Source organism: Medicago sativa, chromosome 3 (assembly GCF_051527215.1).
Source record: "Medicago sativa cultivar Bolivia chromosome 3, Bolivia_mono, whole genome shotgun sequence".
Lineage (NCBI taxonomy): Eukaryota > Viridiplantae > Streptophyta > Magnoliopsida > Fabales > Fabaceae > Medicago > Medicago sativa.
In genome coordinates this window covers 12791467-12812258 of record NC_140751.1, presented here as the reverse complement: position 1 = coordinate 12812258, position 20792 = coordinate 12791467, and the positions used below count along the sequence as shown (strand labels likewise).

General features: G+C 35.4%; 2 protein-coding genes and 1 long non-coding RNA gene across 3 annotated transcripts; 1 reads left to right on the top strand and 2 right to left on the bottom strand.

Annotated features, from left to right (window-relative positions):
- Nucleotides 1-159: 159 nt before the first annotated feature.
- Nucleotides 160-9821, bottom strand: LOC146935835 (uncharacterized). The gene is made up of 3 exons (XR_015030367.1): nt 8719-9821; nt 1810-7369; nt 160-460 (listed from the first exon to the last, which is right to left on the bottom strand). It is a non-coding gene; the product is annotated as an uncharacterized LOC146935835 (long non-coding RNA).
- A 5-nt stretch (nt 9822-9826) lies between these two features.
- LOC146935834 (uncharacterized) lies at nt 9827-11027 on the bottom strand. The gene is made up of 5 exons (XM_085749106.1): nt 10854-11027; nt 10623-10760; nt 10303-10519; nt 9963-10249; nt 9827-9841 (listed from the first exon to the last, which is right to left on the bottom strand). The coding sequence occupies exons 1-5, from the start codon at nt 11025-11027 to the stop codon at nt 9827-9829; spliced, it is 831 nt and encodes a 276-aa protein (XP_085605232.1).
- Nucleotides 11028-13123: 2096 nt separating this feature from the next.
- LOC146935833 (uncharacterized protein At4g14342-like) lies at nt 13124-17456 on the top strand. The gene is made up of 3 exons (XM_085750915.1): nt 13124-13198; nt 14811-15056; nt 17203-17456. The coding sequence occupies exons 2-3, from the start codon at nt 14841-14843 to the stop codon at nt 17248-17250; spliced, it is 264 nt and encodes an 87-aa protein (XP_085607041.1). The 5' UTR covers nt 13124-13198; nt 14811-14840; the 3' UTR covers nt 17251-17456.
- Nucleotides 17457-20792: the final 3336 nt, after the last annotated feature.

Below are 20792 nucleotides of genomic sequence, written 5' to 3'. Positions count from 1 at the left end.
AGCATGCTCCACTCAGTCTGTATGCCCTGCATGATGCGAAGAACCTCTGGATTTGTCACGACCCAAAAACTGTAATCGTGACCGGCGCACGAACTAGAACATTCTAGCCCGGCAAGCCTATTGATTCAACTTGACAAACTAACATAAAAACAATTCCAATTCGGTTTTCACTTTCAAAAAAATATTTACTGAAATTTCGACAGAGTTTCCTCTGTAAATTCAACATTTCCAAGATATGAATCCTGTTTGTCAACCTGTATTCTCATCCAGAATTTCAAAATGACATATTTACATAATTGTACATCTCAAATAAAACATTCAGACTCCAAATAGCTGCAGATACATCAATGGACACTGAAATATAAATATAGAAAGAGAAACCAACCAAGAGGGCCTACCAAAAGTGACACTGATAGATCTTTAACCCTGCTAGAAGCTTTCTACGCAATTGACTTTGAATCTGTAAAAATATAAGAAAGAGGGGTAAGTCATAAAGACTTAGTGAGGAGACAACAATCATCACCAACTAGAAGGGAAACACACAAGAGCACGAATATTTAACTATCTCAAATCTCATATCAATTTACAAAATTAATAACCATATGAAATTCTATTAATCCAAAATCAAATAATATTTCTGAATCCAATGTCACCAACGTAACTAATATATTACTCTTAGCTTGTTTAACTAAACCGTAATAAGATGAACTAAATTTATTAGGGAATTTTTTTTATAACACCTTTTAAACTATGAGTTTATTCTTCTGGTATAACCTTACTACAAGCCATCACATATCTAACATTTAGAAGCAACATGAATATCATTGTACGTGAAAATCATTATCATGAATAAGAATAGTTCTAATCTCAATGTTGTAAAGATGTGAAAATAAGATTTCAAGCCTTTAGAAAATATATCGTCGAAAATCATAACAAAAGTCTTTAAAAGTATATTGCCGAAAATCATAATAAAATCCTTTTAAAATATATATATCGAAAATCATGATAAAAGCCTTTAAAAAATATATTGTCGAAAATCATAATAAAAGCTTTTAAAGAAAATATAGGAAACTCCATTTAGTGAAAATAATTTAAATGGGTGAATCGAGAACTAGCTCCATCTCGTTGATAGCCCTCTCCTCCTAATGGTGGCCTTTCCATTGGGGCGGCTCCATCTAACGGATAGCTCTTTTCTCTCGACTCAAAACAAGTGTAAAACATTTTCAATTAGGGAGTTTACCTCTCATTGATAGCCCTCTCCTCCTAATGGCGGCCTTTCCATAGGGGCGGCTCCATCTAATGGGGTAACTATACCTAATTGAAATCACATACTAGGTGCACCTAGGTCGTCGTCATTATAACCATAATTTTCAAAACATCATTCTTAAAACACAATGCTAAAACCATATTTCACAACATAACGAAACTTATTTCAAAATACGTATCATCAAAACTCAATCGAAAATCTACTACTTATAATCCAAAGTAAATCCGAATTCAAATCCAAATGGAGCACATATTAATATCAAAAATTGCAAAGAACATATATCTCAAAAATCGTATTTCTCCATGTCTCAAAATTCATGTCATACTATATGCAACCAAACCTCAATTTCAAATCTTTTGCAATGCAAATATAGTATAGTTAAATTTGATGACTTTTCAAATTATATAACAATGACGAGAGAATTGTTCAAAATGTTCAAAGGGTGTGTTTCCCAATTTGATAAATACTTTAACATATAAAATCAACAAAATATTAATAATAACGATAATTAAAATAAGTGATAATGATCGTCATCAACTCACAGTTATGATGAATCAACTAAGTTTGCTCTCTAACCACTCCGAAAGAAGCATGTGAAGCGTCCGAAGTCGTATCAATAAACATCCAGCAACTCTTAAGCCTCCTTGACGCTTCGGCTTAATTCCCCATAGTCACTTCTGCCTTCATCTTTCCAAAACAGCTTATTTCTCACAAACTATGCTAAAACCCGTGAGCATTTCCAGCAGGATTTACGAAACTTCAATTGGGTTTTCCGAATTCATTTCTAATCCGAATCACACAAAATTTATATCCGATTTGAAGGGAATTTAATTTTGAATCTAAATATCCAGCAAACACTTTTCTGTCAGCTTTCTAAAACAGCTTATTCATCAGTTAAGCACTTCTGCAAAACAGCTTATTCCTAGCTTTAAGCTTATGGCACTTCTAATACCCAAGCCTCTGCTTCTGATTCTTCCTTTAATCTTTAACCCAACACCTGCTCTTGACAGCCGAAACATTGACAACATCACAAAACATGCATAAAACGACTTAAGTTTCAATTTTTTTTTTTTTTTCTTATGCATCAACTTATGCATTCTGCCATCTGAACAACAGCAGCTCATGCTTCAGTTCAGCTCCAATTCTTCATCTACCTAACCCAACCACACGTGACAGAAAAATTCCACTTATGCCCAGCTTATCTGATTCCTTGAACCAAACTTCAATTCCTTACTCAAGCTTATGTCCCTTTGCCCATCTTTAGCCTCTACTCTCTTCTTCAGTATTGGAACTTAGTCAACAGCCCATAACACCAAGAAATAGGAATCATACATTCCCTAACATCACCTTAATAAATTGTTTGAAAAGCCTAAGGTAGGGAAAAGAAAGTGCAGATTCGACCCATATGAATAAAGAGAAAGAAAACCAAGTTTGCATGTAGTTTAAGAGTTCCAATACATATTTGCATATTGGATTACATGAGGTTTGAAAGAGTAATTGTTGATTTGGTTGAGATAGAGGGAGTGACCGAGGCAGAGAATGAACAGGGAGTGGGAGAAATGTGTTTTTTTTTCCCACGTGTGTGTGTCTAGTAGGTTCCATATATATTATATTATTATTACTAATTTATTTATTTTATTTTATTTTCCCTTATAATGGAACGGTCTGTTTCAGTCTTCCCCCCTTAAGAAAATTCGTCCTCGAATTTTAACCACTAGTTTCAAATAAGTATGATTACTTTCCACACAACACTTCTTCCGGTTATCAACTTGTTTCTTCATTAGTCAGGTCTTGCCATAGAACCTTTACCAAAACGATATCCTTTGAGCATAAACATCTCACTTTCTTATCTATTATAGTTGTCCAATGATTGGTGTAAGATAAATTCTCTCCCAATCGCACATCTTCATGATAATCTCATGATAAAGGTTTAAAGGTACCTCTGAAGTATAAATTACAGGTCTGACTTTCCATAAACTCAAATGCGCCGATGAATTTTTTTTTGACTAGATTGTCCTTTTTTTTTGGTCGAACCATAAAACAGCCTACATTAGTTAAACACTATGAATATCATCTCTCCCACTGTGAACTCTAAGGGACAACACCTCTAGTTAGCATAATAGTTTTCCTACTATAAGTTGTTACTAAACAATCTCGGATCAATTCAACATTTCGAATGACATCTTGAATCAATTTCCTCAAGCTTCTAACCAACCTATATAAGGGGTCACACTACCTTCAATACATATCCTCCAAGGGTAACATCTAAATACTAGATTGGTAACTATTGTTATATCCAAATTCCATCTTAGACAAATATCGATCCTAAATTACTCAAAGTTCAAGAACAAATGTACGAAGCACATCCTCTAGGATCCCTATATTTTTCCCAAATTTGCCATCATTCCTAGAATGAAGGTTGTTCTCACATTCAAATGAGTCACATATCTATATCATAAGGACCTCCAACGTTGAACGGTAAATTGAGCTTTACGATCAGAGATAATCGTCAACAATACATCATGCAAGGTGACAATATCATCCAAAATAAATCCTAGAAGACTGAGGTGCAATATTATAGTACTATTCACAAATAAGAAACGTGAAAACTTTGTTAACTGGTCTATAATCGCCCACAACGAGTCATAACCCTTTGAGTTAATGGTAAACCTGTAATGAAATTCATAGTAATACATTCCCACTTTAATTCACACATTTCAACAAGTTGAAGTAAACTTACAAGCTTTTGATGTCCAACCTTTACTTGCGCACATCAAGCACTAAAGAGGCAAAATCTTTTACATCCATCTTCATTTAGAACATTGGTTAATGCTATAACAAGAATGGTGAGCCTTCTCTAGTATCTTTCTACATACATTACCAACATTCAGAACTCATAACCGAGACTTTAACCACAAAAACACCATCGAAATCACCTAAGGAGTCTTACTGTTCCTCACATTATCAACCATTTTTAGCACGTCTAAAATTTCACTAATCTCCCGGATGTCATAAACAATGATGGAACAAATTTACACATGGTCAATAATGTCCTTGAATGATAAAGTTTCAGTTGAATTCTATTTACATTCTACAGCAAGCTCTTGTAATTATTTAAGTACGGGCCTCTTCATTTCTGCTAACTGGGCAAGACTACTCATAGGCATACTACTAAAATTATCTACAATAACATTTGCCTTTCTAAGATGATACAAGTCTGGGCAATCAAATTTTTAATTATTATTTTCTTTCAAGAGAGCACTATCCACCTTCTTTGTCTTGAATTTAAACCTCGTTGTTGAAAGATATACTTACGACTCTCTCTTGGTCATGTAAATTTCCTAAGTCTTGTCATATAGATGATGCCTTCAAGCCTTGAGAGCAAAAATCATTGCTAACGCATTCAAATTATGTGTAGGATAGTTGGGATCATGTATTTCATTACTATTGGAATAAACAACAATTTCATCAATGAACAATATCACAAATTGACCTAAGAATGGTTTAAAACCCAACTCATCAAATCCATAAGAAGATGTGGGAGCATTAGTAAGCCCAAAAGGAATAACCAGAATTACATAATGCTTGCAGCATGCGTAAAGAAGTGTCATTGACATAAGATCCCAACAAATCAACCTTGGAAAAACTCAGAGCTCCTTGCAGTCGGTCAAACAACTCGTCAATGCAGGGTAAGTGACATTTATTTCTAACTACCACTTTATTCACATGTTTATGAACTACACATAATCACATGTATCTATCTTTCTTCCTTACAAACAATATCAGGGCTCCCTACGGAAAACAATTTGGGTGAATAAATCTCTTATTGAGAAAATCATGTAGCTTCTCCCTTAACACCTAAGGTTTTGCTAACTATTTGATCAAAAGGTATTGATGTCAATAAGTGTTGGGAACCAAGTCTATAGAGAACATAATCTCCTTATCAGGTGGCAATCTAGGAAACTATTCAGGAAAACAAATTAGGAAATCCACACACCTTTGGACCCTTTTTAATTCTTCTGAACTCACTAGTATATCCCTGAGGGAAACCAATTATCCTTGACAACCTCTCTTCAATAACTTATTAGATCCTAAACTTGAGGTCAAATGATATGGTACCTAACTAAGTTTTCCTCAAAAGGATAAAAGTGATTACCCAATATCTCAACTTTCACTACCTAGTTATAATGGGCTAAGGTGGCTTACTGGACATACAACCAATTCATACTCAAATCCTATCAAAAATCTATACTAAAGCTATTGGTGTTCATACAAGACTAGCTAATGGATGTGTCATAGCTGCCAAGAACGATCCCTTTATTTATTTATTTATTTATTTACCTACTTGACCATATTAAAAGCATAATTTACTATCTTTGAAACAATTTCCAGAGTGGAACCAACTATTGCAGAACCAAAAACACTCTAACGGAAAGTGGATCATATATATATGATCCATGATCTAATCTACGACTCTGCATAATGCCCAATAATTTATCTACTGGATCCATCCTTTTATGATATTACTATCTGTTGTCCCTAATGACCGAAATATAACTTCAACACAATGATTATAACAATTACTGTATGGTCATTCAACTTGTTTCTTGCAAGAATCCTGTTTACTACATCCCTTAAGGTTTTGTTGCCTAATCTAAAGTATCAAATTTGAAACTTCCCCAAAGTAGTACAATTAGATCCAAACACAAATCCACTTAAATATTCTCCTAATTCTCTAATGAACCGCTTGACACGCATCTCTTCTATGATAGGGTGAGGATCATGTCTCGAATCTCTGTAAAACAAGTTTTGTACTCTAAAATTGACATAACCTCAATTAGTTCCGATCTTTCATACTCGTGTGCTAATTCATCCCAAACACTTTCTATAAGTAAACTAGCCATAAACAATCAAGAGATCTCAATTCATTGTAACAGAGGTGATCCTACTTATTTTCCACGTATAAGTGTATCAAACGAGTCATATACTACACCCTCCAAATTACATGAAGTAAACTCCCAAGTCCTTATGCTTGAGCACCCTAATGCCCTTCATAACCTCTCGACACTATCAATGAATTGCAGTGGATCTTCACACACACTAGACTTATAAATGTAAGGTTTAAGTCCATGTAGGTGAATTTGACGCTTGCTCCTCAACAAACTTCTTATTAACTGTCAAGATTTGTTTGCCTTAGGTTAACCTATTGCTTTCCAACAGCAACCACAAACAAGTTGTCATAATACCTATAGCAATCTTCACATTCTTATTTACACTTCAACACTAGCTACTCCTATAACTAAGACACATTCGTCGACATGAACGCAAATTCTCCATCATTTGATTTGCGTCGACCACGAGTACGTCCCGAAACACGACCCCTTTAACTAAGGTTTTAAGGTTGAGCAATAAACCCATGAGGAATTAATTTCCCTTCTAGTGGAGATCTTGGTAATGGGTGACACCCTCACTAAATGAAAGAAATTTGACCGAATAAAGGACAAGACGACAAACAGAGTGAGACCAATCAAAGACCAAAAGAAATAACAAGGTTAGACAACAAGTGACACTACCATAGAATGCTAATAGATTTTGCAAGTAAATGGTGCCGCGGTTCACAATTTACTAGCAAGAATCTATTTTCATTCTATGTCTGCAGCTATTAGGACCTACAACCGGGCTCTGATACCAACTTTGTCACGACCCAAAAACTGTAATCGTGACCGGCGCACGAACTAGAACATTCTAGCCCGGCAAGCCTATTGATTCAACTTGACAAACTAACATAAAAACAATTCCAATTCGGTTTTCACTTTCAAAAAAATATTTACTGAAATTTCGACAGAGTTTCCTCTGTAAATTCAACATTTCCAAGATATGAATCCTGTTTGTCAACCTGTATTCTCATCCAGAATTTCAAAATGACATATTTACATAATTGTACATCTCAAATAAAACATTCAGACTCCAAATAGCTGCAGATACATCAATGGACACTGAAATATAAATATAGAAAGAGAAACCAACCAAGAGGGCCTACCAAAAGTGACACTGATAGATCTTTAACCCTGCTAGAAGCTTTCTACGCAATTGACTTTGAATCTGTAAAAATATAAGAAAGAGGGGTAAGTCATAAAGACTTAGTGAGGAGACAACAATCATCACCAACTAGAAGGGAAACACACAAGAGCACGAATATTTAACTATCTCAAATCTCATATCAATTTACAAAATTAATAACCATATGAAATTCTATTAATCCAAAATCAAATAATATTTCTGAATCCAATGTCACCAACGTAACTAATATATTACTCTTAGCTTGTTTAACTAAACCGTAATAAGATGAACTAAATTTATTAGGGAATTTTTTTTATAACACCTTTTAAACTATGAGTTTATTCTTCTGGTATAACCTTACTACAAGCCATCACATATCTAACATTTAGAAGCAACATGAATATCATTGTACGTGAAAATCATTATCATGAATAAGAATAGTTCTAATCTCAATGTTGTAAAGATGTGAAAATAAGATTTCAAGCCTTTAGAAAATATATCGTCGAAAATCATAACAAAAGTCTTTAAAAGTATATTGCCGAAAATCATAATAAAATCCTTTTAAAATATATATATCGAAAATCATGATAAAAGCCTTTAAAAAATATATTGTCGAAAATCATAATAAAAGCTTTTAAAGAAAATATAGGAAACTCCATTTAGTGAAAATAATTTAAATGGGTGAATCGAGAACTAGCTCCATCTCGTTGATAGCCCTCTCCTCCTAATGGTGGCCTTTCCATTGGGGCGGCTCCATCTAACGGATAGCTCTTTTCTCTCGACTCAAAACAAGTGTAAAACATTTTCAATTAGGGAGTTTACCTCTCATTGATAGCCCTCTCCTCCTAATGGCGGCCTTTCCATAGGGGCGGCTCCATCTAATGGGGTAACTATACCTAATTGAAATCACATACTAGGTGCACCTAGGTCGTCGTCATTATAACCATAATTTTCAAAACATCATTCTTAAAACACAATGCTAAAACCATATTTCACAACATAACGAAACTTATTTCAAAATACGTATCATCAAAACTCAATCGAAAATCTACTACTTATAATCCAAAGTAAATCCGAATTCAAATCCAAATGGAGCACATATTAATATCAAAAATTGCAAAGAACATATATCTCAAAAATCGTATTTCTCCATGTCTCAAAATTCATGTCATACTATATGCAACCAAACCTCAATTTCAAATCTTTTGCAATGCAAATATAGTATAGTTAAATTTGATGACTTTTCAAATTATATAACAATGACGAGAGAATTGTTCAAAATGTTCAAAGGGTGTGTTTCCCAATTTGATAAATACTTTAACATATAAAATCAACAAAATATTAATAATAACGATAATTAAAATAAGTGATAATGATCGTCATCAACTCACAGTTATGATGAATCAACTAAGTTTGCTCTCTAACCACTCCGAAAGAAGCATGTGAAGCGTCCGAAGTCGTATCAATAAACATCCAGCAACTCTTAAGCCTCCTTGACGCTTCGGCTTAATTCCCCATAGTCACTTCTGCCTTCATCTTTCCAAAACAGCTTATTTCTCACAAACTATGCTAAAACCCGTGAGCATTTCCAGCAGGATTTACGAAACTTCAATTGGGTTTTCCGAATTCATTTCTAATCCGAATCACACAAAATTTATATCCGATTTGAAGGGAATTTAATTTTGAATCTAAATATCCAGCAAACACTTTTCTGTCAGCTTTCTAAAACAGCTTATTCATCAGTTAAGCACTTCTGCAAAACAGCTTATTCCTAGCTTTAAGCTTATGGCACTTCTAATACCCAAGCCTCTGCTTCTGATTCTTCCTTTAATCTTTAACCCAACACCTGCTCTTGACAGCCGAAACATTGACAACATCACAAAACATGCATAAAACGACTTAAGTTTCAATTTTTTTTTTTTTTTCTTATGCATCAACTTATGCATTCTGCCATCTGAACAACAGCAGCTCATGCTTCAGTTCAGCTCCAATTCTTCATCTACCTAACCCAACCACACGTGACAGAAAAATTCCACTTATGCCCAGCTTATCTGATTCCTTGAACCAAACTTCAATTCCTTACTCAAGCTTATGTCCCTTTGCCCATCTTTAGCCTCTACTCTCTTCTTCAGTATTGGAACTTAGTCAACAGCCCATAACACCAAGAAATAGGAATCATACATTCCCTAACATCACCTTAATAAATTGTTTGAAAAGCCTAAGGTAGGGAAAAGAAAGTGCAGATTCGACCCATATGAATAAAGAGAAAGAAAACCAAGTTTGCATGTAGTTTAAGAGTTCCAATACATATTTGCATATTGGATTACATGAGGTTTGAAAGAGTAATTGTTGATTTGGTTGAGATAGAGGGAGTGACCGAGGCAGAGAATGAACAGGGAGTGGGAGAAATGTGTTTTTTTTTCCCACGTGTGTGTGTCTAGTAGGTTCCATATATATTATATTATTATTACTAATTTATTTATTTTATTTTATTTTCCCTTATAATGGAACGGTCTGTTTCAGGATTACCAAACACATCAGGATGCCCAATTGCACTGTCCACTCTAGCTCTGATGTTGCTGATGATCTGATATGGGTCGGGAGGATGTCTAGCCCACTGCTGCTCAACAAGAACCTCCTCGTAAGGAGGGACAGGACGAGGAGGGACAACAATTGCGTAGTCAGGAATGGCCGCAGGGGGGATCACAATAGGATGTGATACTCTAACGAACCATCTCATGTACCCCCTAGTATGAGACCACAACTCGTTATCTGGAACCGTTTGACCTCTCTGCTGATGGTTGAGGACATGTAGAGCCAACTCTGTGAAGGCCTGGGCTACGTCATCCGCCACAATAAGCTCAATGTCTGTAGGAGGCCTAGGAATTCTTTGGACATACCCGTACTGCCTAAGAACCCGCTCTGGCAAGTGACGGACCATCCTGTCGCTGCCGGCCATGATCCATCCGGAGTACCAGCATATATCCTAAAAGGGCGTGATGTGTCGTCGTCTCTCGTACGACCTCCAGGTGACATGAGAAAGGTCCATCGAATCGATGGCAGCTCTGTAGTGTTCAGGATTAGAAAAGCCCCTGGAGTTTTCCATTGACTCACAAGCGGGGAAACAGTAGGGTCGTAGGCATCATCATCAATCCTCAGAATGATGTTCGAGAAGTGTGCCAAAGTCCATCCCTGCAAACACAAAGAAACAAATATTTATATCACCGCAAGAATTATACAAAAAACTAAACATTTACGACCCAATAAGTAAAAAAAGAAGAAAAACAAATATTACCACAAACAATGTCATGTAGCCACCAATGGAGGCCACAGATGAGTCGGAGGTAAGAGATAACTGCTCATATAGGAAAGCAAGTCTCATCCCACCCCATGACCAGCTGTCCAACTCGTCCATATCTTGCAGCGCAAGCAGCTAAAGAAGATTAATGTTTTTGCTGTTCTTGGCGGAAAAAATGGTCCAGCCAAGCAAGAGCAACAGAAACGCCTTAACGCAGGCCACCCTAACTTGAGCTCGCTCGTTTTGCTCCTCAACTGTGTCAATCTCAAGAAGCTGATTACACTTATTCAAGAGCTCCTCGTAGCGCCTCTTCAGTACATCAAAACTAACATGAGAACCACCCTGTCTTGTCAGCTCCTTAGCGGTATCCTCCTCTGTAAACAGTAGGTCCGCCTGCATCATCTCTAGCCCTCCTCACGGGTTAACTCTCTATCATGAAAGAGTCTCCCAGTGATGGGGATGCCTAGGAGACACGCCACATCATCTAGTGTGATGGTCATCTCTCCAACAGGTAGATGGAAGCTGCTGGTCTCCTCATGCCATCTCTCTGTCATCCCACAAACGAACCCATGAGATATGTTCTCGTACCCACTAGTCAGGAGGGGAGTCAGACCGGACATATTCACTTCATCCTAAAACCACTCATTTTGTTCCCCCGGCATAGGCAATGCCAAATTTTTAATGCTCAGCTTCTTCCCGTGTGAGATACCTTTCACCCTATGTTTTCTTCGAAACTGAAATACAAAAACAAAACACAATAAATAACACCGTTAAATAAATAATAAGTAAAACAAACATTAAATATATGCTAACATAAATGTTAATTCTAACATTAAATAAGTAAAATAATAATTAGAATAAGTTGTATAAATAGTAAAAGAAGTAAAATAAACACTGAGTAAGAATAGCATAGACATTTAACAACAACATTAATTATTTTAATTGAATTTCAAAACAAAAAAGAAGTAAAATAAACATTAAATCATACTTACATCGGCATCGACCCATATCCTGCATGCCATATGTCCACCAAAGTGAGGTAAAAGCGTGAGATCAGAAGGCCCCCTGCATAGCCGTCCGGGCCGGCCTCATACACCACCCTCGACACCCTCTAAAAATGAGCCCCACCATCATGCTGCTCAGGCTGCTCAGGCTCATCATTCTGCCGAGGCTCCTCAATAACAGGCGGCTCCTCTACAACAGGCTCCTCAATAACAAACTGATACTGGTGAGGCTGAGGCTCCTGAAACTGATACACATGATCCTGCGGCTGCTGATAGACCTCATAATGCTGCTGATACTGCGTCGGGTCCACCGTCTGGGATGGACCCGTCTATGACGTTGACCCCCTGCAGCATCAAGTCTACCAAGTCTCGTTCCCCCACCTCTCCCTCGACCAGCCATAGGAGGGCGTAATGCTTCTTTCTCCCTCCGTGCACTACCAGTAGGGGCCATCCTTCCTGCCCTAAGTCTGTCACTCCTATCCTGAGGCGGCTCAGGCGGTCTCTGAGACATATTCCTCCGAGGCATATTTGCACAACATTTAACAAAACACAAATTCAATATACATTTTCACACGCACATTGTGTCATTTCCAACAATTCAACAACAACACTAAAATTCCAACAATGTCATTTCAATCCGTAAACTACCACATTGCAGTCAAACATATTATATTCAAAATTAACAAACCATATGATAACTAATTTGATAAGTCACAATCCAAAAAAACAAAATAATTACCATTGAGACATTTTACCAAACACATGGTGTGCAATTTTCAAACAACTACCTTAATTTAACAATTTGTAAACCCTAAACTACCACATTCTACTCTAAACAACTTCTAAACAACAATTCCTAAGTTAATTCGTCACTAACAATCATCAAAACTAATATGCAAGCAAAATTTATAAAAACCTAAAAATGTCATATTTCTTCAAAAAAAAAACTAAAATTTCTACAAGTTTAATGCAATTAAGTAGGGTAATCATCACTTACTTGATAATGTGGGAGAAATTGGCTTTGAATAGCGCAAGAATGATGAAAATCGGATATGGGGGGAAAAGTTTCGAAGTTGGTAAGTTGGAGAAATGAGGAAAATGTGTTTCTGTTTTGCTGATATATGACTTAAGTAACGCTGCGCAAGTTAACTCACGCAACGCCACTTAAGTCACGCATAAAATACAACTTGCGCAAGTTAAGGTGCGCAGCGTGACTTAACTTGCGCAGGGGTAAAAATGGAAACGTTGTAGGGTGCGAGTGATTTGTGCGGAGTGAAGAGCAAAATTCTTAAATAAATTATCACCAAATCTATATGAAATATATGTTAATTACTATTACTATTACTAACATATTACTAACATAATAAAACCAATGTTGGTTAATTTTACAAATATGTCCTCATTTAATCCGATATTCTCACTAGTTTGGAGGAGTATATGGTACTTTTGCTAATAAACATCATATATATGGTTACAATCTAAACCCTGATCTTCACCGTTCCCAAATCCCTCTGTTCTTCACCGTTCCCAAATCGCAACACTGTTCAAAGGATTGAAGCTTCTGTAACTGTAAGTCAAATTCCAAAATTCACTTTTCTTCCGTTTTTACTTTCTATGCTCCGATTCAATCAAATAGGGTAGTTCAATTTCATAATTTATCTGTGATTTTTTGATTTGTTTTTACTATAATATGTTAGGTTTTATGAATAAGAACTACTTTTACTTGTAGTGAAAAGTGATTTTATTTTATGGTTAGTCTTTCATGGTGTTTCAATTGATGTATTTGCTCTTATATACTGCCATAAGTTGTTTCCCAAGAACTTATGAAAACAGCTTATGACATGTTCATAAGCTGTTTTCAACTTATTTTCATAAGTCATCGAAGATGGGTTATGAAAATAGCTAATAGTTTATGCAAAAACAATATAACTTGATTTTGGCAAGAACTAATTGTTTTGTGAGACTGTTTTTCGACAAGAACTTATGAAAACAGCTTATGACATCTTCATAAGCTGTTTTCAGCTTATTTTCATAAGTCATTGAAGATACTGATTTAACTTGATTTTCCCATTTACCCTTTGAGAAGGATACCAAAGCTACCAAAGTCCCCTGCCAAACCCTGAATAATTATGGTGATAAAATATAGTTTGAATGTTAACAATAAGGAAAAGTTGGAGAAGTGAAGGCTTAAGAAGAGATTGGTTGTGATAGAGGGTGAAGAGATTTAAGAGAGAATACAGAGTTGTTTGTTACTGAGCAAGAAGATATGAAGCACGACCACGAACACAAACACGAACACCGGACACATCACGGACACTAACACGCCGACATCGCTAATAATTTGAGAAAATTGCATAATTTAGTTTAATTACATGTGTCGGTGTCAGACACAACACGTGTTCGACACCGGGACACACCTAATCCGAGGAGTGTCCGTGCTTCATAGGCAAGAAGGTAGTGAAGAAAGGTGATTTATATAAAAGAAAGAAAGGTTGTGGTAAAACAAAAAGTTGAGACAATTAACGAGAGAAGTAGAGATGCTAGGTGTTAGTGTTGAAACTGAGCTGCATTTTTCCTTCCCTGTTTGGTTAGGCTTCGGTGTCTCTCCTTATAAGTCATCACTCATCAATGTCCACCAATGTAGTTAGTTGTGAGATACTAATATTGTGAAGGTACTGTAAAACCAAATATATCAATATTCTACATCTCTGACTTAAATTGATGGAGTAAGTCTGTTTCTACCGTTGGCTATCGACTGTCTGATACACTTTTTTGCAAAATAATTCTATATGGAGTTCTTTATATTTTTCACTAGCTTTTGGCTTTGTTTGCAGAACAAATTTGATCTGATTCATATAACATATAATTTGGAATGTAACTGTTGTCTTATTCTAATATTTTATTTTCAAATGTAAATGCTAGATCCTTGTTAATTCATTTGGTTATTTTCAATTTTTAATTATGAGTTCTTACTCTTCCACAATTTTCATATAATTTACAGTTACTTGGTTCACACTTTGAGAGGGAAATACTATTAATTTAATCGCTTAGTACTAGTTTTAATCAATGGTTGTAACTCTCGCATATTTTCACTAATTTTCATTCGCTATATTTAGCATTTTCCTTAAATGTTATATATCTATTTTGCTAAGTGAGCTTGTTAATGATTTGTTCGTTTCAGTTCCAGTTCGTGACTTGTTGGAGAGGCAATATGCAGGCGAGTGATAGGTTTAACATAAATTCCCAACTCGAGCATCTGCAAGCTAAATATGTTGGAACTGGTCATGCTGATATCAATAGATTTGAATGGGCTGTGAATATTCAACGTGATAGCTATGCTTCGTATATTGGCCATTACCCTTTACTTTCTTACTTTTCTATTGCTCAAAACGAATCTATTGGTAGACAGCGTTACACTTTTATGCAGGTAATTTTTATTCACTACTTTTCAATTTGATTCATGTTCAATGCCTATATCGTTACCATTTTCTTTCATCAAACATAGACATTATTTTTCGCACTTTATGATGTCAAAACATTGAACTTGGTTAGGTTAAGATTGCACAGTTTGACACATCAACGTGATTTGTTTATTTTTACACATCAACAGTAGTGCTGTGCTGTGCTGCCATAGCAGGCAATAGCGAAATAGCGGAGAGGATTAGGAGTCTGCTGTGATGCTAAAGCGTTCGCCGCAAATAGGCGTCGAGGAGAGTGTTGGTACCCAAACTCTGGTCGGTTATTTGGAAATGGCAGGCTTAGCTAGAGAGTCAGACCGTGATTTATAAATAATAGGATACGATGAGAAGGAGATGTTCAAGCGATTTGACAGAGAATTGGGGCCTTTGGGTTGGGATTCATATCCCCATTCTTTCTAATAAAATACCAGATTTCTACCAGTAGGGAAGGGAAAGAGAGGTATATTAATATTTGAGTTTAAGAAGGGAACAGAGGGGCATGGAATAATAACCTCAGAACTTTTTCAGACTCTTTTGGCACCACAATTTGGGGATTGTTTGAAAGTCATTTTCTGATTTTTCAATTCTTTTCTTTGTTTTGGAGAAATTGAGCTTAAACAATAATGCTGATGAAAATTGAGCTTAAACTAGTGACAAAAATCTTTGAAAGTCATTTTAGTCTTCCAAAGATTTTTGTCACTAGTTTAGTTCCTTTTTGATTGAAGTGTTACCATATTATTAGCTCTCTTAAGCATGGTAGTCAAAATCACTTTTTAAACCATACAATCACTGAATCACACAATTGTACAACTTTGCTTGCCCTCAGGGACTAAGAGTGCTAAAAAATCAGATTTTGTTCAAATTGGGTGGAATCGCCACTGTCAATCGTTGAATTGAATGATCTGGATCTTTCTGGAGTTTTTGCGATTCTGATTAGGGGTGGTGGTCGCATGACGCACATGCTAGGGTCAGTAAAAGAACCTGTTTTCTTCTTGCGGGTTAGAAGAAAACTAGTTTAGAAATATGGTTTTTTGGTTGTTAACCAAATGGCTTCAAATTCTCATGTTGCTACTGGTGAGGCATTTGCTGCTATTCACTCTCCCGTCCTTAGCTATAGAAACAAGCTAAGAATATCCTTCGCTATAAAAGAAAAATCCTAAAAAGTCTTGGAAATAGGAGTGATTGTATAGAACTTACTGAAAAAAGAGAAAAGCATTGAAGTGGAGGGTGTTGTTGACAGCTCCAAAAACATTTTTAAGAGAAGGTTTAGCTCACAACCCACTACCAATAACATGTTTAAGAAGGTTGTAATTTGATGATGTCTCATCTAATAATGAATGGATTGTGAAGGAAAATAATACTCCCAGTCCCTTTGAACATTATGTTATAGAGCACGAGGGTGGTCATGATATGCCTTCTCTAGAAGAGATTGACGATTAGGTGTTCTTGGTTGTTTTACTATTGTTAGTTGTTTTGTTTGTGACTTGTGAAGCTGTAAGTTATGAGTTTGTGAGACTTCATTTATTGACTTCCTTATGCTTACCAATTTTAATTTACTTAAGTATTTTAAATGTGATTTAAGATTTTCTCTGTCTTATGCTATTTATATATATGCATGAATTTATATGCATATATGGGTGTTAACAATTGCACGATTTATGATTTGACACCTTTCTGTTTTTGTGTAAAATCTCAATTTTTAATTACCTTCTTAAGAATTTTTCATCAAATAAGTTCCTCAACATTATAAAAATCCATATGGATTAAAGTGGTGACCAAAAATATTTGGAGGCTGAATGTAGTGACACCCTAATCTTTGGAGAACCAGAAAGGTTTATTTTAATTTTTTTTTAAATGACAAATATTAGCTGTTGTTGTTAGTGTGGGGAGTTGAACCCATTACCTCCTTATCACTCCTGGGTTTATTCAATTTTTATTTTACATTACTTGATTGATTGAAATATGGATAACATTCCTGATACTTTATAATCTCACCTGGATTTATTCAATTTTTATTTTACACTACTTGATTGAAATATGAATAACATTCCTGACACTTTATAATCACACCTAGCACTTTATATTCTAATTTGACAATTTCTATCTTTTGTGCAGAAAATGCTCCTGCCATGTGGTCTTGCTCCTGAAAGAGAAGAAGATTAGAATTATCGTTGGGATCATCACAGGAGAGTTGAAAGGCTTTGACCATATGTTGTACTGTATAATTTGATCAAGGAAACAAATGTTTGTTTAGAGATTGTTCTATCATTTTTTTTAGTTGCTTAACTTTGCCTGTTTTTATGGTATGGAGCTTCGGAAACTTGATCACGAGATAATGAGTTGAAGCAAAATATTGTACTTTTCATGAATTGTGTTGGAGATTAGTCTAAACAGGGAACTCGGACAAAATATTTACTTTAGTAGCATAGAAATAGGAGAGACAATACCCTCCAAAAAGATAACATATAAATCAGTAACAAATTCCCTAAAATGATTGAATTGATAGAGACATCAAATGATTTTGTATGTTCCTAAAACTTAGAAGCTGATCACGAGCACTGCCCCTCTCTCGATGTCTAGATTGGATCTTAGGTTTTCATAATTATATTTTAAAAGGGTTTTAGTTTAACTGTTTTATGCTGGGATGCACTAGGCAGTGGACTCAAGACTGATAATACCATCATAATCATCATCAATGTTTTTTTGGAAATGTTGGTTAATTTCTATGTACTTGGCAGTGGTAATGACAGTTTTGTTATTGTCATAGAGAAGTTTTACTATGAATGAATTATGAGTAATTTGAGAATCCTTTGGAAATGGCCTGGACCATGCCGCTAAATTTTGGCAGTGTTCTGGCTATTGCTAAATACTAAATTTAGTATTACACAAAGTAAACATAGTTCATATACATATCACAAGCAGAATGTAGTTAAGTTCAAACCATTAGCAAATCGGTTGAGAGGCTTAATAGGAAGTTTAGAGAGAATGCCTGCTACTGCACCTAACCTTCTTCTGACTTGTCGTTGGAACCATTGCCGTAGATTTGATTGAAAGTCACTAGCGATGTGGCATTGATTAAAAGAACACATTACGACTCTTTTGTATGTTATGAATACCATATATAAATGAATTACTCTCAACATTTTGCTCAATTTTCTCCTCAATAATTTTAAAATACATATGGTTCTAGGCTTAACTATTCCGATTAGTGATTATAATTTAAAAAAGGGAAATGCTATTTTGTGTCTTTAGGGCACATGTTAAGGAACCTAAAGTGAAAATTTTGTCTAGGAAATTGTGTCAATTTATTTTTTAGAGATTGAAAATTAATGTTTTGTAATATATATTTACTATTTATAGAACTCTTAACATGTACCTTAAGAGCACAAGTTAGCATGACCCTTTAAAAAATAATACTCCAGATCGCCAGTCAAGTCGTACAAAAGTATGAACTCATGGGGACCCTTCTTATCATTGCTTAATGAGTACTTCCTCCGGTTCTATTTATAAGAAAACTTTTACTTTTTAAATTAATTGATTAATTGATGTATCTTGTCTAAAATATCAACCAAATACATCATTTATACAATGAATCAAAATAATTAAATATTTCTTATAAATGGGACCGGAGGAAGTAGTAGGTAAAAGTAAGCGAGCCTCAAGGCCCTGGGGCTGGAACAATACAAGTCTCTCTATGTCCGCCGGTGTTGGCATTGCAATCTCATTAGAATGTTGTCAATAGAATTGAATTCTTTGATATCTCAAAAGGACCACTGATTTTGATCTTGTTTAGCAGCCAGGAAACATGCCTTATTCTGCCAGCATTTTGTGGTGCTAATTGAACCAATGATAGTGCTGATAGAAGGTCCACACTTCACATCCAGAGCCTGCAGTCATGCAGTTTCTGCTCAAACTGGGGTTTTACAAGCATTGGCATTGAAACAGATAATCAAAAGGATTCTGCTTTTGATGTTTCACATGCTTACAATTGCGGGCGATCAATAAGTGGGGGTGAACTCATACTGAATTGGAAATGTGTTAAAAGTTAAATAGCAAAATGGGTAAAATTGAAATATTTGAAGATTTATAGAGCCGAATGTACATCTGTTGGGGTATAGGGTAAAATTTCCGTAAAAATATGAACTAAACAGACCATCGGATTACAACCCAACTAAGTGATCCCAAAAGATTAATGATTTAACTAATCAAGAGATGATGTCAAACACTTAATCAGGGTCAATTAGACATGAAGATGAAAACATGAAGTTCATAGGTCCTTTAACTGCTGAATGCATATTAGCACTGAAACTTATAGCGAGTTTCTTAACTTCTGCATTAGCATCCTCGAGGACCTCGACAATATTTGTTATACTAAATCTATGAAGCAAGCATAAAGAAAAGTTAAGAGTGCATTTGATGACTCACAACAATAATTGTGGTATATAAATTGATAAATCGTACCAAGAAAGTTGAAGCTCTTTAACAACTTTAGAATATAAACAATGTTCCTATCAACTCAAATCCCTACAAGAACAACTAGACCTTTTTCTACTAAGTGCGTGATAACCGGCAAATTTGTAGGTCATCACGTTGCACTTATCCTCCATAATATGATAACTGGAAACTAGACCTTTTATAAAGCATCTAATGTGACTATTTAGGATTTTATAGTTTTAATTAGTTTTTAGTGTTATTAAATCATTTTGAACTAATAATACTTGTTTTTGATGTTTGATGGAACAAGGTGAGGAATTGCAATGGAGATGTAGGAAGCTACATCGTGGAGTATGAAGATTCATCACTTAAAATATAGGAAGATGTAGCACACCAGTTTGCCAGGCAAGTCATACAATAGTATGAACTCATGGTGACCCTTCTTATCATTGCTTAATGAGTAAGTTATATGAGCTGGTGCCAATGATTGACAATACAAGGAATATAAAGAATATGCCTGGTGCTGAAAAGATAAGATAGGGACAACTCATAATGTAAATGACCAAAGGGTACAACTTTTAGTGGTTGACCTTGTACTATAAAAGGTCAACCACATGGTAATGCTAAGGGTCCAAAATTTTACATTGTGAATTCAACGGCCAAGTTCCAGCTAGGGTTAGCAGCCACTAGAGTTTTCACTCCATCTCATCTTCTCGATAGATGAGCATGATTGCCAATTCTCAGTGATCTAGAGTCAAGATTACTTATGTGATGCTTCAAGCTCACCTTTTTCTTTGTTTGAGTTTAATCTTTCAGTAACTCTATAATATCTATTAATTTAGCTTTTCATGTTTTCATTTATGTTTCATTTCATCTTCATCTTTGTGTTTAGACATGTCGAGGTTATGATATTCTTCTCTTAAGATTTATAAAGCTATAACTTTGTGCTTCTTCCAAATAAATTGTTTTAACTCAAAATCTTTGAAAGTAAAATGTGATCATTTTTATTTTTAATCTTACAATTCCCTGTGGAACCGAGAGGGTATGGGAACAAGATAAACTGCTTGAACTTAAACCAGATCTTGGAAGAGCCTAGAGATGCGCTAAGATCTATCTAAGGTCATGGCTCAACCTATGGAGAGCTACTGATGATCAACTTAGTAATGTTGCATTTTAAGTACTATGATTGTGAGGAGATGGAACATTTTCTTTCCCTTTTGGTAGTTTGCACAAACTCAGCTCTAGAGAGAATAACTTGCACAAACTCAGAA

Excerpts from the sequence above, each read along its gene's own strand:
- LOC146935833 (XM_085750915.1), top strand. The coding sequence starts at position 14,841 with ATGCAGGCGAGTGATAGGTTTAACATAAATTCCCAACTCGAGCATCTG. Across the intron at positions 15,057-17,202 it reads AGCGTTACACTTTTATGCAG|AAAATGCTCCTGCCATGTGG; the intron begins GTAATTTTTATT and ends TCTTTTGTGCAG.
- LOC146935834 (XM_085749106.1), bottom strand. The coding sequence starts at position 11,027 with ATGATGCAGGCGGACCTACTGTTTACAGAGGAGGATACCGCTAAGGAG. Across the intron at positions 10,520-10,622 it reads GCTACATGACATTGTTTGTG|GGATGGACTTTGGCACACTT; the intron begins GTAATATTTGTT and ends TTGTGTTTGCAG. Across the intron at positions 10,250-10,302 it reads CCCTTTTAGGATATATGCTG|AGCGGGTTCTTAGGCAGTAC; the intron begins GTACTCCGGATG and ends GTCACTTGCCAG.